This window comes from Macrobrachium rosenbergii, chromosome 56 (assembly GCF_040412425.1).
Source record: "Macrobrachium rosenbergii isolate ZJJX-2024 chromosome 56, ASM4041242v1, whole genome shotgun sequence".
Classification (NCBI taxonomy): domain Eukaryota; kingdom Metazoa; phylum Arthropoda; class Malacostraca; order Decapoda; family Palaemonidae; genus Macrobrachium; species Macrobrachium rosenbergii.
Genome location: NC_089796.1, coordinates 45431582 through 45450694, shown reverse-complemented (window position 1 = coordinate 45450694; position 19113 = coordinate 45431582). Strand labels below are relative to the sequence as shown.

At 48.6% G+C, this 19113-nt stretch overlaps 1 protein-coding gene across 3 annotated transcripts in view; it reads left to right on the top strand.

Annotated features, from left to right (window-relative positions):
- LOC136836304 (acyl-coenzyme A synthetase ACSM3, mitochondrial-like) overlaps window positions 1–19113 on the top strand; it is a 319876-nt gene that overhangs the window by 277084 nt on the left and 23679 nt on the right. For all 3 annotated transcript variants that reach the window (XM_067100425.1, XM_067100426.1, XM_067100424.1), the window contains exons 10-11: window positions 8063–8156; window positions 9530–9665. In XM_067100425.1, coding sequence (XP_066956526.1) covers window positions 8063–8156; window positions 9530–9665 — 230 coding nt within the window. The remainder of the gene's footprint in view (window positions 1–8062; window positions 8157–9529; window positions 9666–19113) is intronic.

Below are 19113 nucleotides of genomic sequence, written 5' to 3'. Positions count from 1 at the left end.
CTGTGTGGCCGGTTTTAGCCGCTGTGAAGCCTTGACGGAGTCTGAGATGTTGCGCCGTCTCTATGAGGTCCTCGATAGGCATGGTGTAGGGGTGAGCAATCTGGTTGCGCGTACCTCCGGGAGGAGTTGGCGAAGGTAGATTTCCGTCTGGCTTATCTCCTGCCGCTTCTTTGTGCCACCCAAGTCTGGTAGTGACAGGAGATCCACGACCATGCTCCAAGCATCTCTTGAATTGAGGTCGTGGCGTGGGTTTATGGCAAGGTCGATAGCACGGGCGGCCCCGCTCGGCGATGGGCAGGGAGCAAGCTTCGAGGAGGAACTTTTTGTGGTGCTGTATGTGAGGGTGTTTGTTTCAGGTACTCGCGAGATGAGTTTTCTGTACACGTCCTCCGGAAGGGCATTGAGCACTGTGTCGGCCTGTAGGATTTCGTCCGTCAGGTCCGCGATTCTGAAGTGGCTCTCCACCCCCTGCGCAGCCACATCGATGGGTTCCCCTGCATAAACGGCGGCAGTTTTACGGTGAGGGCGGCCCGCGATTGTGTTGCCCGACCGTCGTGTGTTCGGGGCGCTGGTGTGGGGTTGAGGGAGGGCCTCGATGCAGGGGCGGGCGTGGGTGTGATGGGAGGTAGGTAAACCTCCGAGTCCACGAGGTTCACGTTTAACTGCATGAAGGAGGGGATACCCGTCCATGCTCGCTCCTTTGATCCCTTACTGGAGTGGGGTACTCGCGTCAGTATGCACTTTCGTGCGCCATGTGGTTCTGCTAGTGACGCTGGTGGTGTACGCTGACGAGAGTCAGCACGCTCAAATGCTGGTTACAGCGCCGTGTTTAGGCTGCTAAGAGCGTTTTGGAGAAATCTTGGAGCCAAGACTAAGTTGCCGTGTCGGTCCATTAATGGCTCCGGAATACTCCGGGGTCACCACTGTAAGGTGTCAAAGAAACGAGCAGGTAAAAGTTACTGCTACTTTATTACAGATCCAGGCAGTTTATATAGCGGCCGACTGGTGCGCCGCCCACGAAAGACAATGGAATTGACTGTGACCTGAGGTCGAAACAATAAACAATAATATGCAGTGAACGAGTACAAATTACAATACAAAACATACAGAACTTCAATATGGATACAGTCTTGATGCCTGTGAATGAAGAAACATATGATACACAATGTGTGACATTTGTATAAATACGTATAAAGTAAAAATGGTTAAAAATGCGTGACCTGGCACGTTTTAGGCTTGACTAATTGAGTTTGAAGAAAATGGGGTGTCACCAAAGAAAACATGCTCAGCGGAGACTTAGTTAATGGCGCCGCTGAAACACTACGCTGAATGTGGTGACTTTACATACTTGTCTCCCTGCTCATTATTTCGCACCTCTCTCACAGTGGTGACCCCCAGAGTGGTTCCCGGAAGCCATTAACAGACCCAAAACGGCGACTAAGTCTTGGCCCAATGAACCTAATCCACGCCCCTAACGCTCTAACTACGGCGCTCTAACAAAGCGTTCGGGCGTTAACTGACCCTCGTCGGCAGGTTGCCAGTGTCATTAGCAGACCCACATGGCATGCTCCCCCAGCATGTATTGGCGTGAGTGTTCCCACACACACTCCATGTGAGACCGCAAAGAGAGCATGGACAGAGACATTCCCAACCACATACATATTACTGCAAACCTCTCAGAGGCATACACCTCCCTATCCCCCCTCCCTGCGCGCACCTCCGCACTGGTACAGCCACCCCAAGAGATGGCCCCCCCCGACAGACCAACCAAAGACGGCCCTGAACATAAGGTTGCCACCATTCACCAGGGAGAACGCAGCATCTTGATTCTACAGGGTCGAGGGGCAATTCAGAATAGCAGGCCTGACTAATGAGGTGTTGAAGGCGGACATTGCCATTAACGCCCTCCCAGAGGAGATCTATAAGAAGATCGCCCCTTGGTTGATGACGACGTCGGTCCCCGCCACCTTCCAAGAACTGAAATCCACTCTCGTCGAGACCTGCTCCCTGCCGGTCTCTGAGAGAGCTGCCCGTGCCCTCGACTTCGCCCTCAACCCCCGGCAGGAGGGAAACCTCTTGGAAGTGTGGCACTACATAATAATGATAATAATAATAATAATAAATGTCATTAGAAATGTAATATTCATAGGAAGACAATAATATTATAGATATTATGCTGAGGAAAATGCTTATGAAAGAGTCTTATAGTTTGTAAAGTCCCCTGCTCAACGGGTTCTCTAGGATGAATCTCCCGTTTTCTATGGTGCCTTCACAGCTGACCCGAGGTCGCAGTACACAGCCTTTATTATTATTATTGTAATTTGTACATTTATTACTTGTTCATTTGCCCTTATACATAGTATATGTGTCAAAGTATTTTTTGTATCTAATCAACTGTTGTTAAGTATCCTGTTATCTATATGTACCTCTCCTGTTTTGTGTAGAGAAATAGTTTCAACCTCAGGTCACTCGTAAATTTTGTACTGACATCTGCGTATACGCTGACGTCTGCATGCCGCTTTATAAGCTGGTCGCTTCCTCAATAAACTAGCAGTACTTGTCTTCCTGCTCTTTCTTTTGCACCCTCTCACAGTGGTGACCCCTGGAGTGGTTCCCGGAGCCATTAACGGACCCAAACGGCGACTTAGTCTTGGCCCAATGAACCACCCACGCCCCTAACAGACTAACTGTGACGCTCTAACAAAGCGTTCGGGCATTACTGACCCTCGTCGGAAATCACCAGCGTCATTAGCGGACCCACGCAGCATGCTCCTAAGCATGTATTGATGCAAGTGTTCCCTCACACTCCAAGTGAGAGTGCAGAATGAGCATGGATGCAGACATTCCCTCCTACATACAAATAACCGCTGAACTTCTGGGAGGCAGATGTCTCCCTCGTGCAACCCCCTCTCGAGCCCTCCACGGCAAAACCCGCTGCTCCTCCACGCCGGTACCCACTCCCCGTGCGATGCCCCTCCTGATGGACCAACTGAGGGCTGCCCTCAGCATAAAGCTGCCGCCGTTCACCCATCAGAACCCAGCATCTTGGCTCTAAAGGGTCGAGGGGCAAGTCAGGGTGACAGGCCTGACCGACGAGGTGCTGAAGGCGGACATCGCTATCAACGCCGTACCGGAGGAGATATACAGAAAGGTCGCCCCGTGGGTGATGCCAACCACAAGCTCTGCCACCTTCCAAGAATTAAAGGCCAGACCTGCTACCTGCCGGTCTCTGAGAGGGCTGCCTGCGCCCTCGACCTCACCATCAACCCCTGGCAGGATGCGAACCTCCTGGAGACGTGGCATTCCCTCCAGAACCTCCTCCTCCTCCCCGAGACAGACAGCAGCAGCAGGCACAAAGAGATTAACCTGTCGAAGGAGATCCTCCTGTGGCAGCTACTCCCAGAGGTTCGTGGACAGATTGCGGAGTCCTACACCCTGCCGGTCGAGGACCTGATAAGGACGGCGCAGCAGCTGACTGACTCCACGAGGGCGGCGAAGCAGGCATCCACGCCCACACACCCCATCAACTGCCTCCAGCCGGAGGACCCCGCCATAGAGTGCATCAACGTCGTTGCCAGGAGGCGGCGACCCCTCCACCAGAAGAAGGAAAGGCCGGGGCTTTGCTACTACCACCAGAGGTTTGGCAAAGAGGCCTGGAATTGCGAAGCCCCTTGCCTTTTCGCCGATCCAAAAAAACGGGGGAGGCGGCAGCCACCCTCACAGGCCACCATGGCAGCAGCACCCAAAACATCCAGGAGCCCTGCACCAGTAGGCTTCAACGTCCGTGACACTGTCTCCGGCAGGATGATGTTGATCGACACTGGGGCAATGCGGTCAGTGTTCCTGCCTTCCAGAGAGGACCGCAGACGCCCGCTGGACCTGGCTGCCTCCCTGACGGCCGCCAACGGGTCCCCCATCCTCTCCTACGGCACCAGGCTCCTTTCGGTCTCCATCCTGGGCCGGAGATACAAGTGGAACTTCATCGTCACGGACGTTAGGACCCCACTCTTGGGTGCGGACTTCCTTGCCCACTTCGGACTGGCAGTCGACGTCGGCCACAAACACCTGCTGGACACCGAGTCCTGCCAGTCCCTGCCCCTGTCGCCGGACCCCAGGGTGCCCACAGTCTGTTCCATCGCTCCCCACCAATACGCCTCCCTCCTTAAGGAATTCCCGGAGGTATTCAGACCCGAGCTTCGTCAGGTGCCCGGGGCCCCCACCAAACATGGAATATATCATCACATCAAGACAAGGGCCCCCGACACGCTCAAAATTCCGGAGGCTTCCCCCACAGCGCCTTCAGGAGGCCAAGAAGGCCTTCACCGAGATGGAGTGTATGGGCATATGCAGGAAGGCCCCCAGCCCATGGGCCTCCCCCTTTCACATGGTGCAGAAAATGGACAGCTCCTGGAGACCCTGCAGCGACTACAGGCGGCTCAACCTCGCTACAGAACCCAACCACTACCCTCTACCAAACATGCAAGACCTGACGGCCTCCTTCCACAGGGCCAAAATATTTTCAAAACTAGATCTTTTAAAATTATATTTCCAGGTATCAGTAGCTCCAGAAGACATCCCCAAAACTGCCATCATCACGCCCTTCGGGTCCTACGTCTTCGCCTTCTCCACCTTCGGCCTGAGGAGCGCAGGGATGACCTTCCAGAGACTGATGGACAGCATCCTGGGGACCTGAACTTCTGCATCTGCCACATCGATGATATCCTATTTTTTTCCAGGTCCCACAAGGAACATCCTCGACACATCCGGAAGGTCCTGCAGCGCCTGCAGGAGAATGGCCTCGTCGTCAGGTTCGACAAGTGCACCTTCGGCATTGATAGGGTTGAATTCCTGGGCCACGAGATATTCCCAGAAGGCGTCTGCCCAGTTGCATCGAAAGTCGAGGCCGTCATCAGGTTCCCCATCCCTACCTCCGTCAAGGGCATACAAGAATTCCTCGGGATGGTCAACTAATACAAGAGGTTCATCCCGGGGTTGCGCACACACCATGGCTCCCCTGACGGAGATCCTCAAGGGCCATCCAAAGACCTTAGTGTGGGGCCCCAACCAGCAATGGGCCTTCTCCCTGATGAAGGCTGCCCTCGCCAAGGCAACAGCCTTGGCCCACCAGGACCCCAGCGCCCCCCTCCAGCTAACAACGGATGCCAGCAATGTCGCCTGCGGCGCCGTCCTGGAACAGGTCGTCAACGGAGCCCCTCAGCCCATCACCTTCTTCAGCAGGAAGCTCAGCCCCACCGAGTCCCACTACAGCACCTTTGGCAGGGAACTCTTTGCGGTGTATCAGGCGGTACGCCACTTCAAATTCCTCCTGGAGGGTACGCCCTTCACAATTTGGACGGACCACCAGCCGCTGGTCCACGCCTTCACAGAGCTGGGGGATGCATGGTCCTCCAGGCAGCAGCGGCACCTCGTGGCCATCGCAGAATTCACCTGCACCATCATGTACCTCCCCGGCAGGAAGAACCCAGTTGCCGACGCCCTTTCGAGGATCAAAATCAATGCAGTGCAGCTTGGGATCGACTACAAGGACCTCACCCGAGAACAGGCCGCCAACCCAGAGATTCCAGCTTACCACACCACCATCACGTCGCTGAAGTGGAAGGACGTGCCCCTCACCCCTGGGGGGCCAACACTGCTGAGCGACATAAGCACTGGCCACCCCTGCCCACTGGTGCCCGCCCCACCCCTCCAGCAGGACGAAAGCCAGGCTACTGGCGGAGAAGTTTGTCTGGCACGGCATTGGGAGGGACGCAATGGCCTGGGCAAAGCAGTGCATACAGTGCCAGGCCAGCAAAGTAGGGTGGCACGCCGAATTGGGGATGGGTGACTTTTTCCAGCCAGGGAGACGTTTCGGGCACATCCACATTGACGTAGTGGGTCCTGTTCCCCCATCAGGAGGAGCCCGATACCTTCTGACAGTCGTCGACCGCTCCACCAGGTGGCCTGAAGTGACGCCCATGGAAAAAGCCACCTCCAGTGTGTGTGCTGATGCCCTCCTCTCCAGCTGGATCAGCTGGTTCGGTGTCCCGGACCATATAACCACAGACAGAGGCCCAGCCTTCCTGTCCAAGCTGTGGACTGTCCTGGCACACCTGCTGGGGACCACTCACCACAGCACCACCGCCTACAACCCCACAGCCAATGGAATGGTGGAGAGATTCCACAGGTCCCTGAAGGCGTCCCTCATGACTCGTTGCACTGCCGACAACTGGGAGTACCTGCTGCCCTGGGTCCTCCTCGGGCTGAGGACCGCCCCCAGAGCCAACGGTGACCCGTCCGCAGCAGAAAAGATTTATGGGGAGTCCCTTGTAATCCCAGGCGAACTCATCACGGAGGACCGGGACGACCACAACACAGAGACTCCATGACAGGGCTGGGAAGTTCGCCCCCTGCCGGCGGACATATACTGACAGGACGTCCCCCTTCATGCCTCCCGGTCTATCCTCCGCCACCCACGTCTTCGTCAGGAACGATGCCGTATGCCCACCCTTAACCAGGCCCTACAGGGGGACCTTTCCTCGTACTGGAGAGAAACAAAAAGGCATTCTGGGTGGCCGTCCACAGGAAGGATGACTGGGTGTCGGTAGACTGCCTCAAGCCCGCATTCCTGGAGGAACAAGTCAGGGGCACTTTCCAATGCCACCCCGCTGGAAGCGACGCCCCCTCAGCCCGCCCTGCCTGCAAGAAAACCTCATGGTCGCCCCTGGAAGGCCACAGGTCCGGGCAGGAGAGCAACCCAACACTCCCATCTGCAGGGCACCAGAGAAGTCGAACGCACCCCCAGCTGACATCGAGAAGGCGCGGCCCTCTCCACCGCCCCAGCAGATACCTGCTTTGATCAGATGTTACCTACGTCTTGGGGGGGATTAGTATTGTAAAGTCCCCGCTCAACGGGTTCTCTATGATGAACCTCCCATTTTCTACGGTGCCTTCACAGCTGACCCGAGGTCGCAGTACACAGCCTTATCATTATTATTGTAATTTGTACATTTATTACCTGTTCATTTGCCCTTATACATAGTATATGTGTCAGAGTATTTTTTGTATCTAATCAGCTGTTGTTAAGCATCCTGTTATCTATATGTACCTGTCCTGTTTTGTGTAGAGAAATAGTTTTGACCTCGGGTCACTTGTAAATTTTGTACTGACGTCCGCGTATACGCTGACGTCCGCACGCCACTTTATAAGCGGGTCGCTTCCTCGATAAACTAGCAGTACTTGTCTTCCTGCTCATTCGCACCCTCTCACAAGTTACTGTCTTTTTAAAACACATTTTGTCATTAAGAGAAGTTTCTATGACAGCTGCATATACATCATCCTTTTACACGATTGTCCTACACAGGGTCATTAACGTTAAAAAGGTAATTGAATCACTTTTTTAACCTTTCAGTTCACCATTTACACTCACATCTTCCTTTATTGTTGTCCCAGAGCTGTCCTTGCTATGTTTTAATACACTGGTGATTTCTAATACTGCTCATTATTTTTCTCTTTTTTTGCCATCTTATGACTTCAAACTTTACACTAAAATCAAATAGTTAATCAGTTCAGTATACAGACCACTGTTGAGAGTTTGTACACACTCCAGCTTAAAGACCTTTACTTTGCCAAGTTTGGGGTTGTGAACTTTATTGTGGTTTTGCTAGTCAGTCTACTGTAGGCTTCAGTCTCAAGTTTCTTATCTTCTAAATACTGATTCGACTCCATGAGGGTTTTTCATCATCATATGAACACAAATTCGTTAAAAATGTTTACTAGATATGAGCCATTGTTTCACACAGAGTTACTTTCTTCTTGCCCTTCAATTAGCTGCTAGCTTTGTTTCATTCAGCAGCCAAAGAAGTGAGAGTGCAGGTAACTCTGCAAGACTCCCCCCTCCATCACCTTCTCACAGTGGATAGTTTTTTGATAGCTCACTAGCTGTGCAAAGTGAGCTCAAGGTTTTTTCCTTTCAAATTTGGTGAAAAGGTTTAGAATAAAAAAAAAGGAGTTCATTTCTTGAAGTATTAGAAACTTACAGCACTATTTTTTTTTTTTACTGCAGATTATTGATTCGAACTGGCAAGAGCTTGGACCAAATGAGGAAGGATTTCTTGCAGTTTCCTTGAGTGAAGGTCATCCCATTGGACTTTTTAAAGGTTGGAACTCAATGTATATGGAAAAAGTTTATCATATTTCAATATTCTCAAGTTTAAAGTCTTGTGTATCTTGAAAACCAACATCAAGTTTTTTGTGAAAATTGTAAAATCCTTGAGGAAAACACTCACTGTGCCAAGGTCATTTAAATGTAGACAGTCATGTTTAGTACTCTATCACCCAAGGGATGCCTAAAGTGTCAGTCAACCTGTGCTCAATATATCTTTTTTATCTAAACTCTTTAAAGTTAAGGCATTCAGCATCTTTTATCAGCTTTGTTAAAGTCTAGTCAGTCAACATCCCTAATCATTTTGAACACTCATCCAGCTTTCCAGTGGTCTCCCATGTTCTCCTAGTGTGTGGGATCCAACTGACTGCTTTCGTTAACATACATTAAAAAATACAGCCATTCTTACAATTAAACTGCAATGTGATTATACCATTTTATGTCCAGTACTCTCCTAAAAAGGTTTGTTTATGAAAAACCAAATCTTTGTCGCCGTGCTAGAATTACCATACAGTATTAGGTGTTATTTTTTATCTAATCATTGTATTTTCCTTAACTTGAAGAGCTGCAATCTAACCTTTGTACGTTTTTAAGCATTCCAACATACAACCTGTCTCATGAAATATTACCATTTATGATTTTCAAAATATTTTAATTTAATGATTCAACAACACAGTCATTTCTAGGTTTTACTTGGAATCTTGCTCAAGTGCAATAGGAATTAGTCTTGTTACTGAGATTTAAATAACAAGAGGCATGCAGACCATACAAGCAAAGAATATAGCGGATTAGAGAGGGGCAGAGTAGAAGTCAAGAGTACTAATCAGTTAAGAAATTGTCAATGAGTGCGTAAAATTTGGTTGGAGGTGAGCAAGCAGTGAGGCAGATATCAAGACAGTAAAATAAAGGAAAACTGGATTTATAGAAGTTAAAATGCTGTTGCTTATTAACCAGGAATTTTCTCCTTACGAAAAAAAGAACAAAATAGTAGATTTCTTTGTGGTATAAAAAATAATTAAAATTGAATAATTATATGTTAAACTCTCTTATAGTACTATATAGGAGAATTTTCCTTGGAAAAATTAGCATAACGATGTAAATTCAGTCATAAATATTTGCAAACTGAGATAAGACACAATACCAGATATCCTTGAAATTCAGCCAGTCTGTCCTTCAAAGTAAAAAAAAAAAGTATAGTAATCCTTAGCAGATTTAAGAGGCATAAGTAGCAGCACAAGGACAGACTAGGAATGAATGTGCCAGCTCCTTTGCCAATGAACAGTTGGACTGAAGAAGATTAGTTAGAGAGAGTTTGAACTAGGTTTGTCCTGTACTTGTGTAACTGACGTTGTTACCTTTCTTTTCCAGGATATATGGCTAATGAGAAGCAAACCTCAGAAGTCTTTGTGGGAGATTATTATTTAACTGGTGATAGAGCATACTATGATACTGACGGGTACTTCTGGTTTGTTGGACGAGCAGATGATGTAATCATATCATCAGGGTATGTATTACTGTAGCTGGAAGTTTTGCAGTGTGTCCGAACACTCAATTGTGGTGTTAACTTTATTTTTTTGTACATTTATAAGATTATGGCACCTGGCTGTATGAATAAGCCAGAGATAATGTGACCACATCAGCCACCACATATAATGCTTTGTACTCTGGCAGGGGAGTACATACTAAAGAAAGGAAAGTTTTCCTGCAAGTATATTGTGTTACTCATAGATATACAAACTGTCACACCCAAAGTGTAAGGGAAATTATGTTCATAGGTTTAAAATGTCAATTGGAAGCCCAAGGTCAAAAACACATCTTCCTAGTGCATCAAAGGTATATTCTTAATAATCGTAAGCAGATATTGGACGTAGGCATAGTAACCTCGACGGTTTTGACTGAAAAATGCAAACAAAAATGCAAAAATTACATACTGTATAGCCAAACAGTCACTGAATAAACATGCATCAATAGCCACTAATACATGTTATGAAATAGACAGTACAAATGTCTTGCATACAAATTCTCATAATATTCTCTTGTAGCATGTATAAAGTATGATATTTCTGGAATATTATGATGTGCTTTGTAATTGTCATATGATTTTTTATTTATACAAGAGATATTGTATAGTGCAAGATGTTGTTTAAAGTAATAATAATTAATGTAAAATATTTTTGTAATGTTAGATTTCACAAGAAATTGATAATATGTTTCTTAATACTAACGCAATTGCGGAAGAGGGATTAAGTCAGACCAGACCATGTGTTCTGGAGTTGTCATCGAGAGATGTCAATGATCGCTTTTGTTGTGAGTTAAGCAATTAAGTCGTGTTGACAGTCGAGATAAGGGAAGGCTCACTCTCGTTCATCTGTTCATTAAACATGCCAATCATGTGATTTTTCTTTTTCTATCGTGATGCTGGGCATTCACAATTTCCTGATAAAAGTCACATAGTCAAAATTCATGTTAAGACGCTTCAAGCCATGTGACTGTTACACCACCTTTGCGCTTGGGTCTTGGTCCCAAAATGTTTTATGTGGTAGAATATTCCGTGGGTCTCAGTCCCAAAATGTTTTAGAACATTCCTTGGGGTCTTGCTTAGGTTGGATACAGAAATCATATTCATTGTGAGACCAAAATCCACTGTGGTGTAGATTTAAAAGAGTTTTTTTTTCTCTCTCTCTCTCTCTCTTTATAATCTCTCTCTCTCTCTCTCTCTCAGATCCATTTCTCTCTCAATCCATTTGATAATAGAATTTTTACAGTAATGTAAATTGTCTTTATATTGGTCACTCTGTTAATTGATTATGAAATCTATACAGACATTATAACAGTGTATTTATCATAACGGTGCCTATCAGAAAAGTGTGTTTAGTGAATTTAAAGCAGCTGCATTTGGGGTAATCTTGTGAGAGCTTGTGTAAGGTAAAGTGAATTTTACAAGTTTAACCATGGTTAAAATATATTTTGAAGTTCGAAGATGAGTTATTCAAACTGAATTGATTTTTGTGAGTATTGTTTAAATTAATTTGTATTTATTAGACCAGTCAAATAAGTAAGATTTTGTAGAGAACTTGTTTCATTTTTTACACATTTCAGTTTTGTGTATTTTTGTATATTCTTGTGTTTTCAAATTATTTACTTGGTTTTCTTTTACATTAAGGTTTAAGTTTTGCTTGCTCAATTTTGTTTCACATATTAACATTTTGGTGATTTAAGTTTGTTTCATAATTTGATTTAAGAATTAATTAAGATTTGTGCTTTCAAGTAATAGTCATTTTTCTTCAAAGTAAAGTTGTGAATTTTGATTTATTAATTTTGAATTAAAAATAATTTATTGTATTTAAAGTTTTTACAATAGTGTTTCATATATTGACTACCAGTGGTAGGAATATCTTTATAAATGAATAAAACAGAGATAGTTTTATTCCTTCAATTTTTACTGATGTGACTCTAACCTGGGAGACAGTTACAATAATGGAGTGATGCCCTTTTATTTTAGTATATTTCTTGTTTAAATATTGATGCTGTGAGGTTCAAGAAAGGTCAGAAGTGAGACTGATTCTTTATTGTTCATGACAGGTACTTATAATGCGGAAAGCGGATGGAAAGGTATTGGGCGACCTGCGGGTCCCTACTGCGTCCGTACAGAATTGTGTTTGTTGAAAGATATAAAATGACATATACAGAGCATTACAGAACATGTACAAGACAGATATATATATCGGCGAATAGACCATAGAATGATACATATATTGAGGTGCATAAAGAATCTGAAACAATAACAAGTGACAAATATTCCATGATTAATGTACAAATGTAAAGCTTGTCTTCACAAGAACTTGAGAGGCGGTTTGACTCCCTTAATGTTCCCCCAAGACAACAATTATGCAATAAATTATTGGATGACACATCAATTCAGAGGTGCTGCGGTTTGGAGTGGACCCTCTTCTGAACTGCAGGGCGATAAGTGGGCCGACCTCTTACATGGCGCTGTTTCTGGGCATGATGGATCTCTTTTCAGTGTGAACAAACAAAAGTGAAGTGTTGCTGAGGGAGAACTCTTGGTCGCCTGCCTATCTCCTCTTTCTGATTTCGCTGTCCAACAGGAACGCTGGTTTTAGCTGTCTGTCGATTTCGTTGAACCTCCTCACACCCATGGATGTCCAGCAGAAAGCTGACAGGCGCCTGCCTGATGATTCTGTGGGGCCCCTGTATTAAGGGAGGACAAGCCCACCCTCTGTGAGATTTTCACAGGAGTCTAAGGCAAGTGGGTCGTATCTGCTGGTCCTGTCGGTGAAGGTCCTATGGCAGGGAGCGAACTTCCCTGAGAATTCCGTCAACCTCGGGAGGGCCATATCTGTGGCCCCAGCTGACGGCGGGAAGAATTCTCCGTCACGACCAATGTTTCCCCGTAGACTTTTTTGGCCGGGGAGGTGTCACCATCTCCTTCAGGTGCGGTGCGAAAACCCAAGAGGACCCAGGGGAGCTGTGCATTCCAGTTCTCATTGGTGCAGATGCCATGAGAGCTGCCTTGGAAGAGTGGTGGGCTCTCTTGATCATGCCGTTCACTGCAGGGTTGTATGCCGTTGTGCTGTGCAGCTTCGTGCCCATCAGACGTGCCAGGGTGACCCAGAGTTCTGAGAGGAAGGCAGGGCCCCTATCCATGGTGATGCTGTCAGGCACTCCGAAGCGGCTGATCCAGCTGGAGAGAAGGGCCTCTGCACACGCTGTTGTGGATGACTCCTTCATGGGGGTTGCTTCATGCCAACGGGTGGAGCAGTCTATAATTGTCAGGAGGTATCTTGCTCCTCTGGACTGTGGAAGGGGGCTGACGACATTGACATGGATATGGCTGAAGCGCCAACATGGTTGGGGAAATTCGCCGATCCCTGATTTCGTGTGGCGAGATGTTTTGCTCATCTGGCACGCTATGCAGTTCCTCGCCCAACAACATACGTCCTTGTTGATACTGTGCCAGAAGAAACTTGTTGGTCATAAGGCGTGCCGATGTGCGCCCTGAAGGATGGGAGAGACCGTGTACCACGTCGAGTGCCTGCTTTCTCCTCGAAGCTCGCATAAGGGGGCGAGGGCGGCCTGTGCTAGTGTCGTAGGGGATCATTGTTCTGGAGTTTCCTAAGGGCACGTCTTCTCACTTCAGTGCCGTCAGTGACGTCCTGTAGGCTGCCGTCTCAGGGTCTGCTGCTTGCTCCTTCGCTAGATCTTCGTAGTTGATGTCGAGCTGGAAGGAGTTTATTTCTACTCTCGACAGGGCATCGGCTACTGGGTTTTTCTCCCAGGGACGTATTTGATGGTGCAGCCGAATTCTGAGATGGCGGCTAGGTGCCGCTGCTGTCTTGCCGACCATTCATCTCCCTGCTTTGCAAAAAGCATGTTCCAGGGTTTGTGGTCCATCAGGATGGTGAACTCGGTGCCCTCCAGCAGGTACTTAAAGTGACTTATGGCCTGGTAGATAGCCAGCAGTTCCCCAACAAGAGCCTGTAGTGGGTTTCGGCTGGTGAGAATTTGTGGCTGAAGAAGGCCAAGGGCTGAGGGCGCCATGGCCACCTGCTCCAGTACTGCACAGCAGGTGATGTTGCTGACGTCTGTTGTTAACCTGAGGGCAGCTGTGGGGTTTCAGTGTGTCAAAGTCATGGCACTGGTGAGGGCTGCCTTCGTTTCGCTTTGATGCCTTCTGCTGCATGATTCATATGATGTTGGGAATGAACCATTTGTAGTAATTTATCATCCCCAGAAACTCCTGCAGGGCCTTAATGTTTTGAGGTTCTGGGAACTTCTCCAGGCCTTCACCTTAGATGCCATCGACGTACTCCTGCAGGTGAGAGCTAATGCCCCGAGGAAATCAATTTTTTCCTTCCCGAAGATGCACTTGTCGAACCTCACCACTAGGCGCTCTCTTGTGAAAACGTTTTTCAGGACTGCCTGGACATGTCAAAGGTGTTCCTAGGGCGACCTGGAGAAGATCAGGATGTCATCGACATAATAGCAGATGCAGAAGGGCAAGTCCCCAAAAATGGTGTCCATTAGTCGCTGGAATGTGGCACCTGTGTTTCTGAAACCAAAGGTTGAATAGAAGAATGTATAGGTCCCGAAGGGCATTATTATGGCGGTCTTTGGGACGTCATCGGGGTTTACATGGACTTGGAAATATGATTTGAGCAGGTCCATTTTGGAGAAGATCTTTGCCCATGGAGTGTGCTCGTCAGGTCCTGCATGTCTGGGAGGGGGTAGCGGTCTGGTGTTGTCACTATGTTTAGGCGACGGTAATCTCTGCATGGCCTCCACGAGCCATCTGCCTTCTTTACCATGTGGAGGGGTGATGCCCACAGGCTTGATGGTTTTTAGCTGACACCCATCCGTTCCATCTCTGTGTAGGCCCATTTGATGTCTTGTAGCTTTTGTGGGGACAGGTGCCGGAACTTCGCATGAGTTGGTGGGCCTGTCGTGGTGATGTGATAGAATATGCTGTGCTCTGCTGAAGCCCCCGGTGACTGTCTTAGCTCCAGTTTAAATACATCCGGAAACTCTTGTAGGAGGGACATGTAGCTGCTGGAGGCTGTGGAGCAGATATTGCAGGCATCCCATCCTTTGGCGAGCTGGCGTGAGTGGCAGGTTCCTGTGTCCAGTAGTCATTCCCTTCTGACGTCGACAAGAAGTCCGCGGCGTCCTAGGAGATCTACTGCAGCAGGAACTTAACATCCACAACGACAAGGGCCAGTGGTATTTGCGGCCCAGGATGGAGATGATCTGTGCCGTTGTGCTGTATGTGTGGATGGGTGTCCCGTTTGCTGCGATGAGGGTGTTTGTTGAGTCAGGTTTCTTCTTAAGATCTTCCTTCGTCAGTGGGAAGATGGATTGCATTGCTCCGGTGTCTACCAGCAGGCAGTGCTTGGAGATTTCATCTTTAATGAAAAAACCTGCTGGTCGGGGCGAGATCGGTTTTCTCGCTGCTGCTGTTACTTGTGGCCATGACGTTGTTTTGGGAAAAGAACAAGGGTGTTTGCAGTACTTTGCTTTGGCGCAAATTTCTTGTGGTAGAAGCGCCACGCATAAATGATTTCCTCTGTTCTCTTCCAGTTTCTTTTTAAAGATGACGTTGATCTCTCCGTCCGTCGTCATTGTTGCTCTCCATCAGGCTGCAGGCTTCCAGGGCGGTGGCAGTTCCGAGGCCTTGGTGGCCTCGTGTACCTTCTGGGCGACGTCTATTAATGTCCCGGTGTCAAGGGCGTCGGCGTCCCTTATCTGGCTCCTTACTTCCTGCGGGAGGTGTCGAAGGAAGATTGCCCTTGCCAGGTCAATTTTCCTTATCCTTCCGTTCTCACCTCGCCTGGTAATGTTATGAGCCCCTGCAGTTTGCCCCAGGCCTCTCTGGGTGATGCTTCTCTGAGGGGCTGAGATACCAGGTCGAGTGCGCGCTGTGCTCTTTCCGTCACGGGCATTGAGTAGGTCTTGATTAGTTTATCTTTTAATGCCGCGTGCGTGACTTCATCTGTGTGCGTGTCGAGCCAGGGGGAGATCCTGTTGAACACCTTTACTGGGAGTGCCGCCATGCTGCTGATGTCGGATTTGCTTGCATCGTCTGTTATGAGCACCATGCAGAAGTGTACTTCTGCACACTGGAACCATGATGCCGTGTACTCATGAGAAAACTGAGGAGTTTGACCGTGTCTGCTTTTGTCAGCAGAGAGGCATCACAGACGGTGCTCAAAAGGTTGCATTGAATTTCATCTTCTGCCATCTTTACTGCTCATGCACCAAAATTTGGGAAACTGTGCCGTGTTGAGTCCGTTAATGGTGTTGATTGTAGTGCCAGAACGTTCCTTTTTTGGGTATGCTGTATTTAGTCCGTTAATGGCTCGGTTTCCGCCAGGAAGGAGCTATCAGAGTCCTAAACTTGACGCCATGTTTAGTCCGTTAAAGCTCTTGAAACGGTAGGCTGCGGCCATAGTTAGTCCATTAATGGCTGGGCCAAAACTGCGCTACCTGTCACTCCTGGGTCACCAGTGTGAGGTTCAAGAAAGGTCAGAAGTGAGACCGATTCTTTATTGTTCACGACAGGTATTTATAATGGGAAAGTGGACGGTAAAGGTAGTGGGCGGGCGACCTGCGGCCCCCTTCTTATTCCATACAGAATTGTATTTGTTGAAAGACATAAAATGACATATACAGAGGATTACAGAACATGTATTAGAGACAGATATATATCAGTGAATAGGCCGTAGAATGATACATATAATGAGATACATAAAATCATCTGAAACAATAACAAGTGACAAATACGACATGATTAATGTACAAATGTAGAGCGAAACACAAGGAATGGAGAGCGGTTTGATGCCCTTACAATACCTCACATTTCTGATAATTCTTTTAAGGGATCACTGTTGCCTTCAGAGTACTCAGTTGTGTTTAATTTTTTAAATATGAGAGTTCAGTATCTGGCTGTAGTGAGGTAAGTTTTGAAATTCGATGATTGGTAAATGTAATAAGAAACAGGTACTTGGAACACGTGACAATATTCTATGGTGAATAGAGATGAAATATTAAAAGTGATGAAATATTCTTTTGTTTTACTGTTATGTATGTTAATCACAGTTAAAATCAACTAAACTTGTAATAAAAATGGTACAGTAAATCTGTAAAGTCACCAAATCGGCGCCAGGATAGTGTTTCGGCGGCGCCATTAATTAAGTCTCCGCTGAGCTTGTTTTCTTTGGTGACTTCCCGTTTTCTTCAAGCTCAATTAGTCACGCCTAAAACGTGCCAGGTCACGCATTTTAATCATTTTTACTTTATGGTATTTATACGAATGTCACACATTGTGTATCACATGTTTCTTCATTCACAGGCATCAAGACTGTATCTATGTTGTAGCTCTGTATGTTTTGTATTGTAATTTGTACTCGTTCACTGCATATTATTGTTTATTGTTTCGACCTCAGGTCACAGTCAATTCCATTGTCTCTCACGGCCCGGCGTCAGTCGGCCGCAATATAAGCTGCCTGGATCTGTAATAAAGTAGCAGTAACTTTTACCTGCTCGTTTCTTTGACACCTTACAGTGGTGACCCCCGGAGTATCCCGGAGCCATTAGCGGACTCACACGGCGACTCAGTCTTGGCTCCAGGATTTCTCCAAAACGCCTTAGCGGCCTAAACACGGCGCTGTAACCAGCGTTTGAGCGTGCTGACTCTCGTCGGCGTACCCCACCAGCGTCACTAGCGGAACCACACGGCGCACGAAAGTGCGTACATGACGCCGAAAATACCCCACTCCAGTAAGGGGTCAAAGGAGCGAGCATGGACGCGGATATCCTCCTTCATGCAGTTAAACGCGGACCCCGCGGACTCCGAGGTTTACCTACCTCCCATCACAGCCGCGCCCGCCCCGCGCCGGGCCCTCCCGCAACTCCACACCAGCGCCCGAACACACGACGGCCGGGCAACACAATCGCGGGCCCCTCACCGTAAAGCTGCCGCCGTTTACGCAGGGGAACCCATCGATGTGGCTGCGCAGGGTGGAGAGCCACTTCAGAATCGCGGACCTCACGGACGAAATCCTACAGGCCGACACAGTGCTCAACGCCCTTCCGGAGGACGTGTACAGAAAACTCATCTCGCGAAAGTACCGAAACACACACCCTCACATACAGCACCACAAAAAAAGTTCCTCCTCGAAGCTTGCTCCCTGCCCATCGCCGAGCGGGCCGCCCGTGCTATCGACCTTGCCAATAATCCATGCCACGACCTCAATCCAAGAGACGCTTGGGGCATGGTCGTAGATCTCCTGTCAATACCAGTCTTGGGTGGCACAAACAAGCGGCAGGAGATAAGCTTCATACGGGAAATCTACCTTCGCCAACTCCTCCCGGAAGTACGCAACCAGATCGCTCACCCCTACACCATGCCTGTCGAGGACCTCATAGAGGCGGCACAACACCTCACAGACTCCGTCAAGGCTTCAGCGGCTAAAACCGGCCACACAGCCGGTCAGCTCCGTCCAGCCTGAAGAGGACGTAGAGCAGCCCGTCAACGCCATCGCCAACAGACGTCCACCGAACCACAGCAGACGGAGGTCCCCGGCTTCTGTCGCTACCACAAGTGGTTCGGAAAGGATGCCCAAACTGCCTGCCGCCCTGCTCGTTCAACCGTTCAAAAACGGGGGCGGCGGCCAGCAGGACAGGCCGCCATGGCAGCCGAAGAACCCAGGGCCTCAAAAACAGTAGGTTTTTACGTCCGCGACACCGTCTCGGCAGGATGATGCTGGTCGACACAGGAGCCTTTAAGTCGGTCTTCCCAGCATCCAGAGAGGACCGCAACCAGACACCAGACCGGCCGCTTTCTGACGGCCGCCAACGGAACCCCATCCTCTCCTACGGCACCAGGCTCCTGTCGATCTCCATCCTGGCCAGAGTTACTCCTGGGACTTCATCGTCGCGGACGTGGGAACCCCACTCCTGGGGGCCCATTTTCTGGCGCACTTCGCCTGCTAGTCGACGTGGGGCGCAAGCGCCTCCTCGATACCGACTCCTGCCGGTCTCTCCGTTAACGGCGGGACCCAGACCCACCATCAGCGCCGTCGCCCCACCAGTATGCACACCTTCTGTCGGAGTTCCCTGAGGTGTTTAAGCCCAGCCGCCAAGTCCCCGGGCCCCAGCCAAGCACGGCATATACCACCATATAGTGACTAAAGGGCCCCGACACATCGAAGTTCCGCAGGCTTCCCCTCAGCGCCTTCAGGAGGCGAAAAAGCATTCAGCGGAGATGGAACAGATGGGCATCTGCAGGAAAGCCTCCAGTCCATGGGCCTCCCCCTCCACATGGTGCAGAAACCGGACGGCTCCTGGAGACCCTGCGGCGACTACAGGCGGCTCAACATTGCAACGGAGCCCGACCACTACCCTCTACCCAGTATGCAAGACCTCACGGCCTC